A 22,121-nucleotide genomic window follows, 5' to 3' on the forward strand; every position below is an offset into this window, starting at 1 on the left:
CAAAACATTTCTGTACATTTGTAAATAGTGCAAAAAAGAGCTTTTCAGCAGAGAAGTATGTTCACAGATAATTCTCTTTTGGAATTATTATATTATTAAATTGTACAACATCAATTATAGTATTTTCACATTCACTCAGTGTTCTTTTTAATAGAATTAATGTTTTACTTACTTACAGGGGTAGATAGAAATGTTTTTGTGACAGAAGTAATGTGTTAAAATGGTTTTCTCAGATTACAAAATAATTCTAATTTTTAATTTCTAAACTTCCCCCAAGTATTCATGGTACTGTAGTTAGGCATTTAAAATTGCATTGACTTCTGTGCTCTAGAAGTGTTCCTTGCTAGGAGATGAAACATTTTATTTATAATTTGCCCCCAAGCACATTGAATACATGTATAATAAAGCTTCTTTATTCTGCCTCAACAGTTTGACCGTGCCCTTTTATTGAGTTCTTTGGAACTTTACAGTCACAAACTTATCAGTTTGAGTTGGGTTTGGTTCCAGGTGCCTGGTTTCAGAAGTTGGAAGATAGCCAGGGAACCCATTGAACCTTCTGGCTCATGGCTAGTCATTCATCCTTGACAAAATATCTGCAATTGAGACACGTCTGGCCAGGTGTACCTGTTTAGGGTATTATCATAAAATAGTAGCAACATGGTAAATTTAATCTGTTTCAAACAATGACTTGCTACTGAGGGTTCATGATAACTACCAGTTAAGAAAAAGCAACTTTCATGTGTGGTGCTCACCAATTTTTACATGCGAGAAGAATCCACCATTGTATTGTACCCAGATCATTCAGGTGGACAACAAGGACTGCTCAGAAAAGTGGGTTATCTGCAAAGAGACCTTTTGCAAATGTTTGTTTTCTTGGGTGGCTTTTAGAATACTGATCAATTGATGCAGCAGTAAACAAGATGCCTTTGATGAAATGCAAGCATATGAAAATGACAGGAAGGAAAAGACCAGATGTTTATCAAGCCTACCCCACCATTGGCTGCTCCATCATTGTTCAATACTACTTTCCACCTCCTTTCCCATAACCATGTAATTGCCTGGGAGAGATGAAAATATCGAGGCTTGGGCTGACAAGTGGCAAGTAACATTCACGCCACAAGTGCCAGGCAATGACCATCTCAAACAAGAGAGAATCTGACTATTGCCCCTTGATATTCAATGGCATTACCATTGCTGAATGGTATCAACATTCTGGGGGTTACCATTGACCAGAAACTGAACTGGACTATCCATATAAATACTGTGGCTACAAAGACAGGTCAGAGGCTAGGAATCATGAGGCAAGTTACTCACCTCCTGACTCCTGTCCACCATCTACAAGGCACAAGTTAGGAGTGTGATGGAATACTCTCCACTTGCTTGGATGAGTGCAGCTCCAACAATACTCAAGAAGCTTGACACCATCCAGGACAAAGCAGCTGCTTGATTGACATCCCATCTACAAACATTCACTCCATCCACCACTGATGCACTGTGGCAGCAGTGTGTACTATCTACAGATGCACTGCAGGAACTCACTAATGCTGCTTGGACAGCACCTTCTAAACCCACAACCACTACCATCTAGAAGACAAGGGCAGCAGACACATGGGAACACCACCAGCTGGAAGTTCCCCTCCAAGCCACTCACTATCTTGAGTTGGAAATATATCGTCGTTCCTTTATTGTTGCTGGGTCAAAATCTTGGAACTCCCTCTCTAACACCACTGTGGGTGTATCTACACTACATGGACTGCAGCAGTTCAAGAACGCAGCTCACCACCAACTTCTCAAGGGCAACTAAGGATGGGCAATAAATGCTTTCCTAGCCAGCGGTGCTCACATCCCATGAACTAATTAATACGCTGTGGAATTCCCTTCATGGGCCAAGTATTACCTATAAAAAAATAGTTACCTTTTTTATATGACAGGATTTTTGCCCCAGTCAGCAAACTGTCCAGCTCCCTCTTCAAGGCATGCAGAGGGTCAGCACTCATCACACCAGCTGGCAATATATTCAAGAAGCTGTTGCTTCTCAAGGAATAGATAAACTGCCAGTCTATTACAACTTGTGAACAGTTAAAATTCCTGCCTCCGGCCCTCCCCAATCTGGAATAACTTATTTTTTCTTTTTTTAAAAAAAAACACATTGAGAGCTCATCTCAATTTAGAGAAATCTGCTTTGAATCATGTTAGAATTTGTCCTTCATCTTTCAGTAGTTCCTCTGCCATATTTGTTTATTCACTAAATACACAAAGAGTTAGAATGTGGAAGTAGGTAAGTAAAACCATTTTTAAGCCATTGTTCTAAACTCTCTTATGGTATTTGTAGGTGACAATATCCTGGCTGTACTGCAGTACTTGGCAACATCTGAGGAGTTAGCTGACTCAACACAGTATCGCCATGGGACCATGATATTTTTTGATGTACTTGGATTGTTTGTTGTGGCCTACCCACAACGGATTGGTGCTATAATAAACTATTTGGTGGCTGTGGCAGCTATTGTCTACTTGGGAAAAAAATTCTCATTATCAGTAAATCAAGGTAAGTCTCAAATTTTTAACCGATTTTTCTTTTTTTGCAGTGGTGGCTTTTTAATCCTAAATATATTCATGCTTTAAGGAAGTATAGTTACATTGGACTTAAAATAATATTGCAATATTTAGCAAAGAATGTTTGGCTCATGTCAGTTTAACTCTGGTTGTACTGGCTCTAGGCCCGAAGGTTGCAGGGTGTAAGCCCCACCACAGGGCTTGAAAACAGAATAGTGACAGATTTAACCGAAGAAGTTTTGCGTAGTCGGAGGTGCTGTCCTTTGTTTGAAATATTAAGCAGAGTCTGCAACTATTTGATATTGTGCTTCAGTTGGACTTTAAAGATCCTACATCACTGTTCCAGGAAGAGCAGCGGTTACTTCTCGTATGCCCTACAACATTTCTACCACTATCAACATCACCAATAACAACTGGTCATTAGTTTCACTGATATTGATGGATCATTTGTCAAAAGTGGCTGCTTTGTTTGGGTAATCACAGCACTTCAAAGTAACATATTGTCTGTGAGGGCTTAGACACATTTGAAGCATGTGAGTGGGTGTTTTTAAATATGTCTTTATTTTCCTTTTGAAGTGCCTGTAATGGCAGGGGAGTTTAGGAATGTCAAGGCAATAGTGTCAAGATATCAGCACCAAACTCCAAATCATTGTTATCACTTGATGACTGCATGCGACAAAAGTGTTTTCATTCAACAGAAGGAGAAAGATTCTGTGATGTAGAGGAGTCTAGAAAATGTGTAGATTTGCCCTTCTTTTGCACGTTGAGACTGCATCCCACAATTATGTTACAAACTCATCAGCATTATAGGTTTGTGTTTTGCAGTTAAATTTGGGCCAAATTATTTTGCATATTTTAAAAACTAACACCTATTCTCAAATATTTAGGGTGGCTAATGTGTGTAAATTTAAACACTTTTTTTGAGAACTAGAATAGAACGTCAATGTTCTTTTGGTAAAATCGATAATTCTGGAGCTCCAACAGTGACACAATGAGTATATGGTTCCCTGGTCTGTGCTACGTTGGCTGATCCCAACTGAGGCAGCAGTGGCGGCATAGCTATTGCTAATATGGAAGCTAAAATTTTGCCAGTGTTCCCACTTCTGATCATTATCTGAAATGGAGCATGCATATGATGGTCTTTGAGGTGAGATCATTAATGGGCTGGGTTGTAAATGAATAGATTGCTGACTTCTGCTAATTAAAGTTTCAAATGAAATGAAATGGAAAGGAGAGGAGAAAATTACTAGAGAGATAGTAAACTTGAGCTCATCCAGAACTCTGCCCTTATCTGAACTCTTACTGAGTTCCCTTTACCTGTATGTTTGCTGCTCTATTTGTCTCCCTGATCGGCAACACTTCAATTTCAAAATTCTCATTCTTGTGTTCAAATCCATCTACAACCTCATCCCTCCCCTATCTCTAACCTCCTCCAGCTTTACAGCCCCTTTTGTTGAGATTTCTATGCTTCTCCAATTCTGACCTCTTATACATCCTGATTTTTATCACTATACCATTGGCACAGTGGCTTTAGATGCCTAGACCCCAAGCTTTGGAATTCACTCCCAAAACCCCTCTGCCTTTCGCGCCTCCTTTTGGTTGCTCCTTAAAAGCTAACTCTTTGGCCAAGCTTTTGGTAACCTATCCTAATATCCCTTTATGTGGCTCTGTATTAACTTTTGTCTCTCAATGTTCTGCTAAAGTGCTTTTGGATGATTTTGCTACATTAAATGCACTATATCAATGTATGTTGTTTTGTCCTTAATAACTAACTATTGGAGGTCATCAATTATTTCTATGTTTATCCTGAAAAGTATAACTGCTGTGATTATTTACAGGATCTCACTATAGGAGGGATCTCCTTTATGGAATCGGTGTCACAATAATCTGCTGGTTTATCATCTTTGTAACCACCCTTATTGTAGCAGTGTTCGTGTCTCTGACTGGGCATGCGATGTCTTGGTACTCCCACTTCTATGTTTCTGTTATATTGTATGGGTCAATAGCCCTTGTGAAGCTCATACTGATTCACACACTTGCAAAAAATCTTTACTATGGAGTAAGTATATTGGTTCACCTTTCAGTTTGTTATTTGCACTCCATGTCTTGTCGATTGATGCCTACTATTTTTCTCTTCTATCTCCTCTTTCTATTCACTTCTTCAAACCCCCTCAAAGCCCAAGTGGCAGATTTAGCGCTAGAGCTTTTGAAGATTCAGTTTGCGGAGTGATGTATAATTCCCTCATGGCTTCTTGACTTTGCAGAAGCCAAGTATGAGGGTGGGGAGGAGAAAGAGGAAAAACGAATGCAATTTGCAACCATCTTTTGACAGGCATAGTTTGAGCATTTTTATGACCAAGCCAGGGGTTTCAACTCCCATGCTAATGAGCTGCCAAGGTATCGGCTAAAAATTCCTGTTTATGTATATGAGGGCAACTTAACCAGAACTATATTCCCCAAACTGTAACTCTAGTCAGACCACATCTTGCATACTATTGTCCAGTTCCGGTCATGAATATTTAAAGGAACCATTTGTGTGCTGAAGCTACTGTGGAAATGAGCCACAGGCAGATCTCTAGTGTTTAGGGTTTGAGTTATGAAGAACTTTTAGCTTTTTAGATTTCTGCCTTTTTCACAGCAACAGTGAATACTGACCATTGTCACACTAACCCCAGTAACTGCATTCTGTGGTAAATCGTTATTGTAAAGTGGTACTCCAAAACCCCATGCATTTGTCTTTGGTTACATTGACTCTACTTATACCAAAAATATGGTTGGAACATACTGAATCATGCCCCGTGTAAACAATGGTTTGAATTCACCAATATCTAAGCAGAACCAAATATTCTGTGTATTCCATTCCGGATAGGATTAGTTTGTGGCTGAGATAAATAATGAGGTGGTCTTTTCTTGTTCCCTGTTAGCCATCTAGGCAAGGCCTAGGAATGTCTGTCTGAGGCATGCACTTTCGGGCAAAATCATGACTGCTTTAAAAATAGCATCTTTGCTTTAAAAAAGGATTGGTCAGATTTTTCTAGATTGACGTGTATGTAGATCTCCACTCCATTATGGCAGGGGAATCGAGGTCTCGCTGTCAAAAGCAGCTTGTATAGGCAATGCATGATGCTTCCCTGAGTCTCTAATCTTTACAATGAATAGGCTATGAAGACACCAAACTTAATTATTCTTGGCATATGTCTGACCTCCTAAATTATCATTTTGTTTGTGTACAGAACATGAATGAGTTTTACCTGGCGGAGGTGTATTTTGATGTTTCATTAACAATCTGGTGCTGCGCTTTGATTTACTTTACCCAACGAAACCTGTGCTCAGCCTATGTGCCTGGATTGTGGGTGGCTTTTCCTCTATTTGTGAAATTACTGATTGGGAAGGAGCTGAAACAAAAAGGTAGGGACGATAACAAAAAGGTAAACTCTCATATTTTGTATAATTATGTAGAAAATGAGTATGAAATAAATACACAATTCAAGAAATACTTGAACACACTTTTCGCTTTCTGTACTTTTGGTTGATCTTCTGTTGTGCTACACAAAAATTCTCTTCCCGTCACTCTCTGCTTGTCTTCCACTCTCTAATGCTTACTGTGTTTATCACTTTAATGCTGTATTTCCCTTTCTGCCAATCTCTGTCACATTTTGTCTTGCCTTTCATGTAGACCTAGACTTTGGATTGCCCTACGAAGGAGGGATTACTAGGGTAGATGGCAGGTGTAGGGGTAAGGCACTCAAATTTTTGCTATCTGTCAGACCCACAATCTGACTAATATATTTTTGGTCGAGGAATATTTGGTGACTTACTTTATAAATCTGTTAACAAAAGCCCTTGGCTTTCACAATATCCCAGCTTTCATATTATCCCCAGCATCCCTTGTGAAATCAAAGGACCCCCAGCAAAAATTCATGTTGCTGGACCTCCTGTTCTTGTGCAATTCAATGGCACAAGAACAGGAGGTGAAGGGGAAAAAATCTTATATATCACCAGAGATATCAGTGCAATAAAAGCTGAGAAAATCATTGTGATCAACTTTTTTTGCCTTTCAATAAAGGTCCATAGCCATTAAAATTTTTTTGCAGATAAATGTGAGTGCATTACTGTGCTTTTTGAGACCAATATTTGAGAAAATATTTTCCCAAAGCTGGTCCTTTACAGATCTGTTTTTGCTATCTACAACTGCATCATCTTTTACTCTTATCTAGAGGGTGGATGTGAATGGGATAATGCCACTTATACCTCTGGGGGATAGATGCCAAGAATTGCCATGATGGGCTTGCAATCATTCAAAATCAACTACTCCAATTCATTCATCAGGCTTTCGATGTTGGCTTTTGCAACATCAAGGCAGTATCTTGATCCTGAAACACTAGATTTTGTTCATTGATGGCATTAGAATTTTTAGCCAAACTGGTGAGTAAAATTTATTTAAATTGGGATGGATTTCTGGAGACTAGAAATACTTGGGATTGTGGCAGCCTGGTTCATTCAAGCAATTCATTCAGTACTACCCTGAAGTCTTTTCAACTCTTGATAAAAGCTCACACATGATTGACACTGGTCAGCATGTATATCAGATATTAAATGGAATGAAATGGAGACTTTTTCCCCCCTTCAAAATCTCCCACCTTTGTGGACTTGCACGGAAAATATTGTAAGATACAGGAGCACAGAGTACTGCTTTGACAAAGTACTTGCTTAGCTTGGGGAATTTGATGAGTGAGGGAATTTTAAGGGTTGATCTCTTTCTAAAATCTAGGCAATTTTTGCATTTGGCATTTAATTTAACTTTAACCTTAACTTCTTGTTTCTTTCATTGTCTTAGTGGTAAACAAGCTGCCTGTTATAGGTAGCTGCACAGTTAGTTAATTAGGTAGCTAGTCATCAGGGCCTGACTCTGGTCTTTGTAATCCCTGCTAGGGTAAATAAGAGTTTTTTTTTTTGCTTGCCAATGAAGTAAGTAGCACGAGGTCCATCAATATGATAACTACCAAGAAATCTAATCGGAAATTCAGAAGAAACTTTTACCCAGAGTGGTAAGAATGTGGAGCTCGCTACCATAACGAGTGGCTGAAGTGAATAATAGATGCACTTAAAGCGAAGTTAGACAATCATATGAGGGAAAAGGTTGTGATGGTAGGATGTATGAGTGGAAGATAAATACTGGAATGAAATGGTTGCACTGAATGGTCTGTTTCTGTGCCTTGTATATCCTATGTAATCTCATAGAATGTGATGCAATCAGTTGATTACGTGGCTAAATCAACACCAAATAGGTTCGGTGTGTGCACTCCATAAGGAGAAAAATCTATCTGTAGATTCTGTCAAAAAGAACCACCTATACTTGAGAATACTTTCCTGTCATATTAACTCCAATATCGTAAGCTTTTCCATGACTGAGTTTGATATTGAACCTGTTCAGCTACCTCAGCTATTTTCTCACCAGTATTCAAGTTTAAGTCGCTGAAGTACAAAAAGCATTGTTGAATCAGTTTTCTACTGATGAATATATCTCGTCACTAGTGCAATCTCTTCTTTGTGTGAATTGTCTGATGTTGCATCAAATTATTGAAGGAAGCTTGGCCTCTGTGAGCACACTCTTGGATGAAATTAAAAATGTGCTCAGCACATTCTTCCGTAAATTTATTTTAGCTCTTGGATGACAAGAATGCACTTGACGTCTTCCATTTTGCATTTGTGTCTTTTTCACAAGATCAGTATTATTGCTCAAAATCTGATCCTTCTTGGCTAACAATTCAATCAAACCCAAGAAACGGCCATTGGATCATTCATCAAGTTTGTAATTTGTACTTGTCGAAAACTAATACTTGCAAAAACACTGTCGCTACGTTTTAAGAATTTTCTTCCACTTTTCATTTTTGTTTGTAAAATTTTGGTCAGTTCACGGGGGATGGTTTTATCAACTCTCCTATCATACTGTATACCTTATGTGCATCATGTCTGTGGTCAGGGATTCACTTCTACAGTGGTTGCCAACCTGTGATCCACAGTCCACCAAGTTGGCATGTTTAAGGTTGGGAGAAAACCAGAGTTTCTGCATCTTGCAGGACAATTCAACATGGAATGCAAAAAAACAGCATGCTACATTACCATTGTCCAGCCATGTCCAATTTTCACTCTGTTAGAAAGAGAGCAGGAGAGAAGTGCACTGAGAATCAGTTTTCCTTAGAATTCCATCGCAAAAGGAATATCAATTTTCCAGTAATGCCTATGTCATTTTGTTTTAGGGACCCTGCACCTGAAAGATAGGACAGAAACATGACATAATTTTGTATACATCATTCGCCTTTCTGTGCTATTCCCCCTGCATGTTGTCTAGGCTAGACTCATCTTCACTTTCGTCAGCTCCAGAATTAAACTGGTCCTGATCCATTTTATTTGTCATTGGCACCAAAATGAGGAGTTGGATATTTCACCACTCTCTCTGCCTTTTCTAATGCAGCTGAAGATTTTCTACAGCATTAATACAAAAGCAAAATACTGGAGTTACTGGAAATCTGAAATGAAAACGGAGAACACTGGAAATACTCGGGTTGGACAGTATCTGTTGCGAGAAACAGTTAATGTTTCAGGTCTTGATGACTCTTCACCTGAAGTTGGTCAGTGGTAGCTCATTCTATCATCTGAATGGTGGGAGGCAAGGATGTACTGGAGAGATGCCAGTTCTATTTGTGAAGCCCTGAAAAGATGAAAAAAAGCCTTTAAACTACTCTATGTAAACATAATGTTTTTATTCCTGCTGCATTGAATTGGTTTCTGCCCAAAAGATTGGGAATTTTTTTTCATTGCTTCTTGCTCTGCAGTTTTTCTGTGCTTTTCCCCTTTTTTTTCTCTCTACTCAATATGTAGACAGACTTTATTCTTGACTCCACAGAACCATGGAAAAGATACGGCGCACAAAGAAGCCATTCAGCCAGTCATGCCTGTGACTCTTTATTGACTTGGGTGCAACTCCAGAATTTTGTCTTCTGTTTTTATAAAATTTAACTCGTTAGCAAAAAAGCTCACGTGGGGTTAGGTCCCAATGAATGTGATGTAAAAGGCCCCCAAATTAACCTCAACAGGCCTGCCCTCATTTATGCCTTTTGGCTCCCCGCTCCCAACTTTTTAAAAGACCAGATTGCCAGCCATCTGAACCTATTTGAAGTGTGACTCATTCATAACTTTGCAATCCCCATCTTATCTCGCACTATGCCCTGCGGATCTATCTCCGTTAATCTTACTGATATCCATTGGTGTCTTAAACAAAAAACAGAAAATGCTGGCAAAATTCAGCAGGTCTGGCAGCATCTGTGGAGAGAGGAACAGTGTTAATGTTTCGAGTCCATATGACTCTTCAGAGCTGAAGAGAGGTAGAAATGTGATGGATTTTAGACTGTTTGAGGGGGTGAAGCAAGATAGAAGGTAAGGAATGGGTGACAGTTAAGGAGAGATTGACAAAGATGTCATAGACACAAGGCAAAGTTAATGGTAGAGGTAGAGTAAAGATGCTGATAGTGGCATAAAGGTAAGATAGCAGAAGGCGTTAATGGCAGAACAAGGGCCGCACAACGTAGAACAAAGCACAATATAGAAACAAGTAACAGATGGCCCTTTGGTGGGGGGGCGGGGGGTGGGGGTGGGGGGGGGGTTGGGGAAAAAAAGGATAAAGAATAAAATAAATAAGTAGAAATTGGGTTGAAAAAGAGATCAAGATGGTGGAGAGAGTTCATGGTCTGAAGTTGTTGAACTCTATGTTCAGTCCAGAAGGTGTAAAGTGCCTATTTGGAAGATGAGGTGCTGTTCCTCCGGTTTGCGTTGGGCTTCACTGGAACATTGCAGCAGGCCAAGGATGGACATGTGGGCATTTGAGCAGGATGGTGTGTTGAAATGGCAGGACTGGAAGGTCTGGGTCAAGCTTTCGGACTGAGCAAAGGTGTTCCGCAAAGTGGTCAACCTGTCTGCATTTAGTCTCCCCAAAGTAGAGGAGACCGTAGTTCATTGTATTCGCTGCACCCAAAGCGATCTCTTCTACATTTATATTTTATTTTATTCTTTTATTTATTTGTTCATTTTAAAAATCTTTTTCCCCAACCCCCTTCTCTCCCCCCGCCCCCCCCCAAACAGGGCCATCCATCACTTGTTTCTAAGTTGTGCTTTCACAGAGTGCTGACCCTTGTTCTGCTATTAACACCTTCTGCTATTTTACCTTTATGCCACTATCAGCACCTTCTTTACTCTTTCTAACTACTTTTCACACTCCTTGTCTTGTGCCCATGACACCTTTGTCAATCTCTCCTTAGTTGTCACCTATCCCTGACTTTCTATTTTGCTCCACCCCCTCTTAAACAGTATAAAATGCATCACATTTCTATTTCTCTTTAGCTCTGAAGAAATGTTAACACTGTTTCTCTCTCCACAAATGCTGCCAGACCTGCTGAGTTTTTCCAGCATTTTCTGTTTTTATTTCAGATTTCCAGCATCTGCAGTATTTTGCTTTTATCCATTGGTGCCTTGTTCCATGTCACACCAGTTTCAAAATCCCATCTTAAAAAACTTCCATAAGAGTTAATTTAAACTAGACCAGCTTAATACATCAGTGTTGACCTTCACTTTTATAGATGGTAGCACATCGTCAGCACCATCAGTTGGTCAGTATTGCTTACAGAGAGTAGTGAAAGAGTTTCTATCATCCTTTCAGGACTCAAATAGTTTTTGTTCCCTGTAAAATTGGCATCTCCCCACAATTTCCTTGCTTCTCTCTCAGATAATGGAATGCGCTGACACTGACCAACTAGATTGTTTGGATCAAGGGAACTTGGAGAACTTGAAAAGTTTGAAAATTCTTGAAACCTAGGATAGAATCCAGGACAGACTGATTGGGGGAAAGTTGCCTTGGTTCCCCAAAAAACAGCTTAACTATTGGATTTGAGTTCCATCGAGGGATTAGTCTGCACCACAAAGATACCAACAAATCAGCACTTAATTGGCAAGCTCAGAGTGACCACAGAATGGTTGGACTTTAAACTGTTAAACTGGTGCTTTAGGAGGCACATTTTTTGAATAAAGTTGTTTTTATTCTGCCTCTAGTTATGCTGTATGTTATATGTTTGATGTTGACACTGGGAAAAACAGAAGTAACGAAATACCGAATGCTAACGATCATAAAAAGCAGGGCAATTTTATTGTGTTGGTTTGTTTGATTGCATGTTTGTTGCAAATGTCTTTAGTATTTGGGAATAAATGAGACAATACAGAGATGCATTTTCTCTAAAAGATGGAACTAAAAAGCAGAGGGAGTCTGGCATGAAAGATTGTAGTCATTCTCTTGGCTGGAAGTGCATGTAATTTTCCTGATTAGTAGCATAATGTGCCTACGGATAATTGTATAACAATTAACCTTTCCTACATGCCACTCATTTTTCCATGTAATTTTGTTTTTTTCTGCAAATATATGGAGAAATTATGTTGGGATTTTATATTGGGAGCAGCTGGAGAATTTTTTTTTAACCCAAAATTCTATTCTAGCTGAAGTGTTTGCAATTGTAGGTTGTATGCCTGTTTTGATGATTATTTTTGTGTATTTTTACCTTGGTCATGAGCTTTTCTTATTTTCTGACTTTTCCTATTGGATACAAGAAATTCTTGTAGATACTGAAACCTGAAATATGTAATCTGTCAGGGGAAAGAAATATTTATACGTTTTTAAAGTTTTTGGAAGTCATCAATGCTGTATTTTTTTTTGATGGTTTTCTGTTTCTTTCTGTTTAACCTAGGTGCTACAGTGAAGCTGACAGCAATTTATTTTCTGGGCCTATTTATTCCTCATTTATTGACCATGTATCTGTTTTGGGGTGCATTTGAAATGTTCACCCCCATCCTAGGCCGTAGTGGCACTGAAATACCTCCTGATGTTGCACTGGCTTCCATTATTGCAGCATGCACTATTATTCTAACTACCTACTTTGTAAGTGGTCATGTTTCATTACATTCAAGAGTGTATTGAGATTTAAAGGGATTAAAGGAAAAGTCTTTTGTGTTTTGAGAAACTGAAACGAAAGATATAAGCAACACTTTAAAAAAAAAAATTACCTGTTGAAGATTTGAGTTCTTCATCTCGCCTTTCCAGTATATCTTTCACTTTTGTCCCTTGTGTATTCATCTCGCTTCCTTTTAAAAGCAGCTGTGATACATTAGGATGGTTGTTTGTGATACCCTCTGAATAAACTTGTTTGCTACTCTGTTGGAGCATTGGTGGAGTTAGACCATAAGATATAGGGGCAGAAGTAGGTCATTCAGCCCATCGAGTCTGCTCCACCATTCAATGAGATCACAGCTGATCTGATAATCCTCAACTCCACTTTCCTACCTTGCCCTCATAACCCTTGATTCCCTTACTGATTGAAAATCTGTTTATCACAGCCTTGAATATACTTAACGACCCAGCCTCTACAGCCTTCTGTGGTAAAGAATTCCACAGCTTGACTGCTCCCTGAGAGAAGAAATTCTTCCTCATCTCTTTTAAATGGGCACCCCCTTACTCTGAGATAATACCCTCTGGTCCTAGACTCTCCCACAAGGAGAAACAACCTCTCAGCATCTACCCTGTCGAGCCCCCTAAGAATCTTATGTTTCAATAAGGTCGCCTCTCATTCTTCTAAACTCCAATGACTACAGGCCCAACCTACTCAGCCTCTCCTCATAAGAAAATCCTTCCGTACCCAGGATCAACCTAGTGAACCTTCTCTAGACTGCCTCGAATGCCAGTATATCTTCCCTTGGATAAGGGGACCAAAATTGTTCACAGTATTCTAGGCGTGTTCTAACTAGTAGCTTGTATAGTTTTAGCAAGACATCCCTATTTTTATAAAAGCAAAATACTGCGGATGCTGGAAATCAAACAAAAACAAAAATTGCTGGAAAAACTCAGCAGGTCTGACAGAGCTCATGTTTCGAGTCCGTATGACTCTTCTTCAGAACTAAAGAGGAGTAAAGATGTGGTGAAATATATACTGTTTAAGGGGGGTGGGACAGGTGAAACTGGATAGAAGGCCAGCGATAGATGGAGGCAAAGGAGAGATTGCGAAAAATGTCATAAACAAAAGGTCGAAGGGATGTTGCTGGTTGTGATACTGGCTAAAGGAGGTGCTAATGGTGACATTAAGAGTAGAAAGCAGGATGAGCAAGTAACAGATGGCCTTAGTGGGTGGAGGGGACGGTGTGGGAGAAAAGATCGAAATAGGCTAAAAGGTGGGGATAAAACAATGAATGGAAATACATTCTAAAAATAATAATAGAAATGGGTGAGAAAAAAATATATAAAAATTTTAAAAATAAATATTGGAAAAAGGGAACCAAAAAGGGGTGAGGATGGAGGAGAGAGTTCATGGTCTGAAGTTGTTGAACTCAATGTTAAGTCCGGAAGGCTGTAAAGTGCCTAATCGGAAGATGAGGTACTGTTCCTCCAGCTTGCGTTGAGCTTCACTGGAACATTGCAGTAGAACGGACATATGGGCATGAGAGCAGGGTAGTGTGTTGAAATGGCAAGCGACAGGAAGGTCTGGGTCATGCTTGCGGGCAGACCGAAGGTGTTCCACAAAGCGGTCATCCAGTCTGCGTTTGGTGTCTCCAATGTAGAGGAGACCGCATTGGGAGCAGCGAATGCAGTTGACCAAATTGAGGGAAGTGCAAGTGAAGTATTTTTATACTCCATTCCCTTTGAAATAAGGCCAAATTAGGGTTCAGCCCTGCATCCCCTCCATTCTCCATCCCCCCCTCTAGTTTTCTATCTGCCCCTCACTTTAGTCACTAAAACCAAAGAGATTCTTATAAATTATGAAGACATCCAGTTTATGTTTTGTGAAGGCATTAAACAGGTAAAATTATAATACTGCTGTTTGGGTGCAGTACAGTAGGGCACTGGGAACAGATTACTCTCCATGTTACAGCATCACCATCCAATCCAATCTAATTCTGGCATTCCTTGCCCAATGTCCATGTACACTGGCAAGTTATCAGGAGTGGCGGGCAGATTATTACTCCCCGCACCCCTTCCTCTACCCGGAACTGCTTTAATTTTCAATTGGAATTTTACATCTTTAGCCAAGTTAGTGTGCTGTAAGTTTTTGTCTGTTTAGTCACTAAATATTTTCTGTTTATATAGGTGAGTCTGATTTATCTGTGCAGAAGTACAAAATGGACTCTGTTGGGTTTAGTGATTGTGTTTTTGGTCTCGGCAACTCTAGTGTGTAGTGGAGCATTTTTTCCATATACATCTGACCCTGCTGGACCACACCCTAAGAGAATCTTTCTTCAGGTAAGAGATGCTCTAAGATTATAACAGTATAGTTTCTGGGTCTAGAAAAGAAAAAAAAACCTTGTATTTATATAGTGTCTTTTATGACTTCAGGACGTTCCAAAGCAGAAGTATTTTTAAAGCGTAGACACATTTGTTCGGTAGGGAATGCGGTAGGTAATTTACATGGAGCAAGGTTCCACAAACAGTAATGTGATAATGACCAGGTAGTCTGTTTTTAGTGAAGGGATAATACTAGTTGAGGGATAATATTGGCCAGGACACTGGAGAGAACCCCTGCACCCCCTCAACTTGATCTTTTATATCCACCTGAGAGGGCAGATGGGTCTCAATATAATCTGAAACACAGCACCTCTGACATTGTAGCACTCCCTTGTTGTCATATTGGATTGTCAGCCTAGATTACGTGTTGGAATGGAACTTGATGCCACACCTTCTGATCTGGAGGTGAGAATACTATCACTAAGATTAAAAAACAAACAGAAAATGCAGCTTCTGTAGAGAGAGAAACAGAGTTAAAGTTTCAAATTAATGACTTTTGTCAGGTCTGGAAAAAGCTAGAGATGTGTGAGAGGTTTTAAGAAAGTACAGAGGCAGAGAAAGATGCAGGGTGTGGGGGGAAGAACAAAATGGAAAGTCTGTGATGTGGAAGGCAGGAGAGATTGAATGTCAAAAGACTTGATGGTGTAAGGCAAAAGGAGATGGTTATGGGGGAAGTAAAGAAACAAAAGATGGAGTGAGGTGTAACTGGAAATAACAAAATCATGGGATCATCAGGCAAAGCAGACTTGGTAAGTTGGCTGTTGAGGAGAGAGAAGGGGAAACAGGTAGTAAATAAACATTTATCATTTGTTTTCTAGCTTATCCCCTTGATATGCCCACAAGGTTGTTTTTAATACTTTTGTGGAATGTGGGTGTCGCTGGCCAGGCTAGCATTTGTTTTGCCCATCCCCAGTTACCCTTGAAGGTGGTGATGAGTTGCTTTCTTGAACCGCTGCAGTCCCTGTGGAGTAGGTATACCCACAGTGCTGTTTGGGAGGGAGTTCCAGGATTTTAAACCAGTGACAGTGAAGAAACAACAATATGGTTCCAAGTCAGGTTTTGAATGAACTAAGTGCACTTTAAAACCTTTTGGGGTGGAAAAGTAGGCGGACTTTAAACTTTGCTGGACTGAAACAATTTAACATGGCAGCATTGGGGTAGAGAAAACTGAAAATGGGTAGAAACATCAGAGGAGTCTTCTCCCTATGTTGTGGACGTCCCCACAGTTTAATGGGAAATCTGCGTTGAACTGTCTGCGATTAATTTGTACAGCAATTGGCTTTTATCAAGTAAATTTTCGTCTTCACCCACCTGGCTGGCAATTTGAAGGAGCAGATTTCCTGCCTATCCACAATCAAATGTAAATCTACAATGGAGGGATGATCCACTCCGCTCCACCAGATTTTTGTCAGGCAATAAGACAAAAAATATATATTTTTGGAGAGTGAGAAGATACCAGTTGCTGAGAGTATTGTTTCTTGGGATGATGCAGTCTTTTGGATGATCAGAAGATCTAGTCCATCTGTGAGATTAATAAATATAGAGAGTCATTTGGTGTTTGTGTCCAAGATGATAGGATACAACTTTATAAGCTTTAAAGCTGGGGTCTGTGCAATTAAGTTTTACAAGAACACCTACTTCAATTAGTAAATTTATTGCTACCATACATTTTGTACATCCGCTGCATTGGACTGAAATTTGCTAAGTGAGACATCTCATGGCATGCCTGGTTACTTAGACTTTTTCTTGCACCCTCCAGCTGAAATTTTTTTTTTTCCCTATAAATTGTTGGAACTGCGAGCTGATAACAGCACAGCGAGGGCAGCCAGGCATCCTGATGTACAACAGGACCAGCAGGGTTTCGCCTTTAAACCATGAGGTTTAAGGATTGAGAAACAAACGGAAGAAGGACTGAGAAGGAGGGTGAATTAGAGTCAAAGCAGGTGCAGAAAAGGAAATGGAGGGAAAGACAACTTTGAATGAGAGGAAAAAGGAAAAGAAAAGCAACATTTTTAAATTTTTCACAATCTCTGACAAATTTAATATGTGCAGGAATGAGATTGAACAACTCTTTTGGGCTAGAGAGGTTGGCTGGTATTGCAATAACAAGAATAACATTGTTTGCACTCTTGGTCAAAAATCTTAACTTTCTATGGTGAGTTTAATGGGTTCTTTAAGGGCAAGATGCTGTTTGATTGGCACTGCTCCAGTTTGCTTTGAACAAAGAGCAATTTCTGGAGATTCACAACTTCTGCCATATCTCTTAGTCCCATAAACTTGTTGTCTGGCATGCCCTCATTTTAAAAACCAGGTTCAGCTTTTTTATATTTCGACAATGGGAAAATATGCCTTTACCTGAGTTAATACTTGTAATATGGTATTGCATATTAAGCTGGATTTTGACACATCTACTGTTTTATTTCACTTGGGCAATGTGTTCACTTCTTTTCCTCTTCCCCACTTCAGCATACAACAAGGACATTCCATGATCTTAACGGAGAAATAACCAAGAGAGATGCTGGAATATGGATTAATGGATTTGATTACACTCTTATGTCTCATGTTACTCCACATGTACCTGAAATAAACCACACAATAAGAAGTTCCTGTGAGAATGATGCACCTTTTTGTGGATTTCCTTGGTTTTTACCTGTGCACAGCCTTATCAGGTGAGTTTCTCACTCTCTCTCTCTCTCTCTCTCTCTCGGAGGTTTTGGCTCTCACTAGGACTGGCTGCTGTGCGTTGTCCACTCTTTGTGAAATTATACATTAAATGTCAACAGTTTGTTTGACCATGGGGGACATCACAGCTAAGTCTTGATTGGCTGATATTTACCTTGGATTATGGCACAGGCCAAATGTATACAACCCATCTCAGAGATTTGCATGGAACAGGCAAAAGTGCTGTTGTAAATGAATTACCACTGATGAACAACAGCAGTTATTTCAGGTAAACCCACCTGACAATGCTGCCATCTTTCAGCTTTGAACAAATTTGAGAGAAAATTTCTTCACCGGCTTTTTACTGTTTTCTAGGAAAAACTGGTATCTGCCTGCAGCAGAAATTTTACTCAAGACACCTGTTGCTTTCAAACTGCTTTCCAAGTTTAAGATGCCTTCACAGTCTATGAAATTGACCTTCGAGGTGACAGGTATGAGAATTACTGAATTTTGTTTCTGTATCAAGTACAACCTAATTGTCGCCTACGGCAGATCCTAGTGTTCATAGAAGTTCTGCATTTAATAAAAACACCAACAATAGAAAGGAATAAAAATTTAAAATCTAAGAATTATACAAGGTTATTGCCCTGAAACATTTAACTCCTGAGTTTTTCACTCCAAAAATGCCCCTGCAGAATTGTTTGAAATTTCAGATTTCCCACATCTGGGTTTTTTTTTTGCTTTTGATTTTAAAATCCAGGCCTGATCACCAAATTTATCTTTAGTTTTAGTTTTGCCCTGCACTATGATCCCTGGGTCTTGAGGGATGTACTTCTGGGTGTACTTTGTTACTGTACTAATTTTGTGTGTATGTGTTACTGTGAACCAGTTATTGTATGTGCAATGGAAAAGTAGTTCCATCTTTAGTGTTTTGCTAAAGCAAACTGTTAGAGCAAGTGATAGCAACTTAACTAGCAAACTTAATGTGACGTATGTAAGGTACATTTCTCTGCCCCTTTCATGAATTTTAGCCTGCTGTATAGGACCACCTCATGGCTCGCCTGTGTACTGCAATTTTGCATATTCTCTCAAGATCATGATTAGCAAAATAACTCAAAAGAGAATTGTAAAGCTTCACCTGGTGTCAGCTTTTGTTAATTTGGTTGCATTGCTTGTGAGAGAGAGAGACCTGAGTCACACATGGTTTTGGTTATCCTCATCTTTTGACGTGCACACACATGATATAAAGTTGTATCCCAGATATATTTATCTTAATACTCTGAGGTTACTTAAGTCTTAGTTACTGGTGGAGATGAAGATGTTAAACCTGTGCTACAGGTACAGTGTCTCAAATCCAACTATCTGAAAACCAGACTTTTACTTTAAGCTGCCATGCATGATTTTTTAAATTATTAGATGAGTAAAGTAAGTTACCGGCTTACTGGGCTAGGCGCTGCATTGGTGCAGTGGCATGCCAATTAGCACCTGTCTTTTCCCACGCTCAGAGTGGTCCGAGTGACCCTGGACCTGATCCAACCTGGCCCCAAAACCGGCAAGATCAAAAATCCAGCACTGACTTGGTCTGGACGTCGCTGGTTTTGAGATACTGTACCTCTACCTGTTTTGTATAAATAGAAAAAAAAAGGGCAATGGTTGTGGGGGGTTGCGGAGAGGAAGAGTATTTGAAGAGAGCATCAAGGGTTCAATAATTTTATTTAGAAATATTGTGCATTATAGTTGAGTATCAACCAATTACTGATTTTTTTTATAGTTCATACTTCTGATTGTACTTTCTTTTCCCTTTGTGTAGGTCCCAGTCATATGACACTGTACATTCGGCCACTTGAAGGAACTCGCATAATCGGATCATCTTTTGGGGATGGGTCGACTTTGTACAATAATTATGGAGATTATTTTGTTTTCTATTCCCACGGACTACAGGCTCCAGCTTGGCAATTTTGGTTGGAGATCCAGGTAAACTAATTGAGTATTGTGCAACTTGGAAGAGCAACGGTGGTGTTCCCATACGCCACCTGATGCCTTTGTGCTTTGTCCGTCAGTGGTTATGGTGTCTGTGGCCCTGCAGTACCTCTCCCATAAAGCTCTTTCAATTATGTAAACCTAGTCAGTGAGTGTTGACAAGACTATTTAACTGGAGGGCAACTGAAGAACCAAACACATGCCAATCACAAGATATTGGTGGGAGGTGGTGGGTTGGTAAACCAGTTGAACTGCTGCCTGCACACTGGGCTAGGTATAATTACCTTTTTACAGTCTAGATTTGAAATAAATTTCCTTTTGTTTGACTGTGAACTAAAAATGAAGTACGTCAAGGTATCTGGCACATAACATCAACTCCTTTGTCACAGACTATTACTAGGCAGTAGGAAACTATCAGGAAATATATTTATTGTAGTGGCAGATGGGCTTATTCCAGGCAATATGGTGTATAAGTGAATTTAAAGAAATATATTGGTGGCTAGCAGATAATTGATTAGAAAAACACTAATAGGGTTTGTTTAGCAGAACCAGAAAGGTGTTTAGTCTGATGTGGTTCAAAATAGAAGATATCGTATGCAGTATCAAACTTCTTGTCAAACTTCTCAACATGGTTAGTACAAAGCATTCTATTAATGGGTATGGTACAATTTCTTAATGAACGAGTATTTTCCTTAATATTTTGGTTAATAGATACAATAATTCAGTAATTTCATAACCTCCAATATTCATCACAAAATCCATTTACCATGTTGTGTTTTTCAGACTCTTGACCTGATGCCTGATGGCATGGTTGTTATTGCTGTAGCTTCTCATCATTTTTTTGGCGAAGATCAAAGAACAGCAGAACTGATTGCCCTGGAAAGGAGATTTCCAGAATGGTGTGTTGTATCCAGCTGGTCCAGCTCTTACAACTTGTTTGTCTTCTAACACTCTGGATTAAAGAGCTAATACCAGGTGGATTCCATCGGAATAAAGTATGGCATGGTTGGGTGTAGTGAATGTATTCCCATACTATACTCTCGGGTGGTGCACATCCACCTGTAAGAGCACTGATGTATCTTGCATGTGAATGAGGGACTGTAAAATGTCAGTAAATAATTTGATGAAATATTCCAAACATTAAGGTCGCTCAGTGTAATTGTCAGTGAAGTTAGGGTTTCACACGTGAAAAAAAAGTTTGAGCAAGTGTGAAATATCAAGCTGCTACTAGGATCTCTTGGTCATGAGACCATTTGCTTATTGATTCATTTGATTTTTCTCTCTCTCTCTTTCATACACTTTCACATATTCTCTCTCATGCAAAGGATTCGGAATATAAGGGCCTATGAATCAAATAATGAACTGGAATATTTTCAGCTAATTGTTTTCAGGGAAATTCTGGGGAAACCCAAATAATTTAAAAACTGCCCTTTGTGATGTCTGTGGGCTAATTGCAAAGTTGATGTTCACAGGAATGAGTTACTGCTTGTGTGAAATGTATGACTTGTGAACTTACTAGCGCTAATCATTCATACTTTTTGTAATTAGAACTTTCTCATGTTTAATCTCAAGATGTTCCATACCTACACCTTGGATAATTGCTTTCTGTGCCAGCATGAGGTTACCTAGGTGTTATCTTGCAGCAAGACAAGCTTGCTCTCTCCCTTTTCTGAGCAGGGCAGAGTGAGCAGATTATAGAAATGGGCTTGAACTTATTCTCAGCCACTGACTGGTGCTGCAAATAATCAAATTCACTAGCTGCAATCAAACAAGCCAGAATGTAGACCATCTCAACACCAAGCAGCTGGACTGCTTGAAATTTTTGAATAGAATTTAGCATGGCACAGCAGAAGTATGTTTTAGGGTGTATATAATGCAAATTCCCTAAGAGCTTATCATAATTGGTTCCCTGAATGGTCTGGAACCATATTTTCTTGAATATTGTGTAATAGGCGTCATAGTAAAACCAAAATGTACAGATGTACAGTAGCATTGGTTTGTTGCGATGTTTTACTTATTTGGATGTTGCTAGGGGCTCCTTGGCATAATATTGCGCATTGATTCTACACTGAGCACTGTTTGGTTTACATTAAGGTTTCTAGGTGGGGTCAGTGAAATTTATTTCCAATGTTATTTCAGTATGAAATTTCTTTTGCATTGATTTTTCTTTCAGGTTTGAATCAAGTGCTTCATAAATAATGGGAGCCTAAATGATGAAAATAGCACTGATAATTTAGTTAAGTTAAATAAAAACAACTTGCATTAAATTGGTGTAAATGACTGTCTAATTGTTAATAACTTCCAATATTTAGGTGGTTTTGTTAAGATTGTGTACATTCATAGCAACTGTTAAACTTCATGATTTAAAAGTTGGTTGGTCTCTAGGTTTACATACTTGATTTATTTCAGTAATCTTTTATGTATGGAAACAATGGAATGGATTTTTAAAAATATTGTATAGGTGGGGAAATTGTTCAAGAACATATTAAGATATGTCATTGAATATGTTAGAAAATAAAACAATTGTGTGAAAATATTTTTTGAAAGCTCATAGCAT

The 22,121-nt window shown here is 39.2% G+C and overlaps 1 protein-coding gene across 3 annotated transcripts in view; it reads left to right on the forward strand.

Annotated features, from left to right (window-relative positions):
- The window catches only part of ermp1 (endoplasmic reticulum metallopeptidase 1), a 38,882-nt gene extending 17,092 nt beyond the window's left edge, over positions 1 to 21,790 (forward strand). The window contains exons 7-15 of one of the 3 annotated variants that reach the window (XM_078570579.1): positions 2,333 to 2,545; positions 4,392 to 4,612; positions 5,787 to 5,961; positions 12,342 to 12,532; positions 14,729 to 14,881; positions 17,390 to 17,592; positions 17,960 to 18,075; positions 19,395 to 19,558; positions 20,348 to 21,790. In XM_078570579.1, coding sequence (XP_078426705.1) covers positions 2,333 to 2,545; positions 4,392 to 4,612; positions 5,787 to 5,961; positions 12,342 to 12,532; positions 14,729 to 14,881; positions 17,390 to 17,592; positions 17,960 to 18,075; positions 19,395 to 19,558; positions 20,348 to 20,512 — 1,601 coding nt within the window. In that variant the 3' untranslated portion in view covers positions 20,513 to 21,790. Of the gene's footprint in view, positions 1 to 2,332; positions 2,546 to 4,391; positions 4,613 to 5,786; positions 5,962 to 12,341; positions 12,533 to 14,728; positions 14,882 to 17,389; positions 17,593 to 17,959; positions 18,076 to 19,394; positions 19,559 to 19,644; positions 19,854 to 20,347 lie in introns of those variants that run through there. The other 2 variants (XM_078570580.1, XM_078570581.1) reach the window with 2 other exon arrangements.
- Positions 21,791 to 22,121: the final 331 nt, after the last annotated feature.

This window comes from Cetorhinus maximus, chromosome 2, assembly GCF_964194155.1.
Source record: "Cetorhinus maximus chromosome 2, sCetMax3.hap1.1, whole genome shotgun sequence".
Lineage (NCBI taxonomy): Eukaryota > Metazoa > Chordata > Chondrichthyes > Lamniformes > Cetorhinidae > Cetorhinus > Cetorhinus maximus.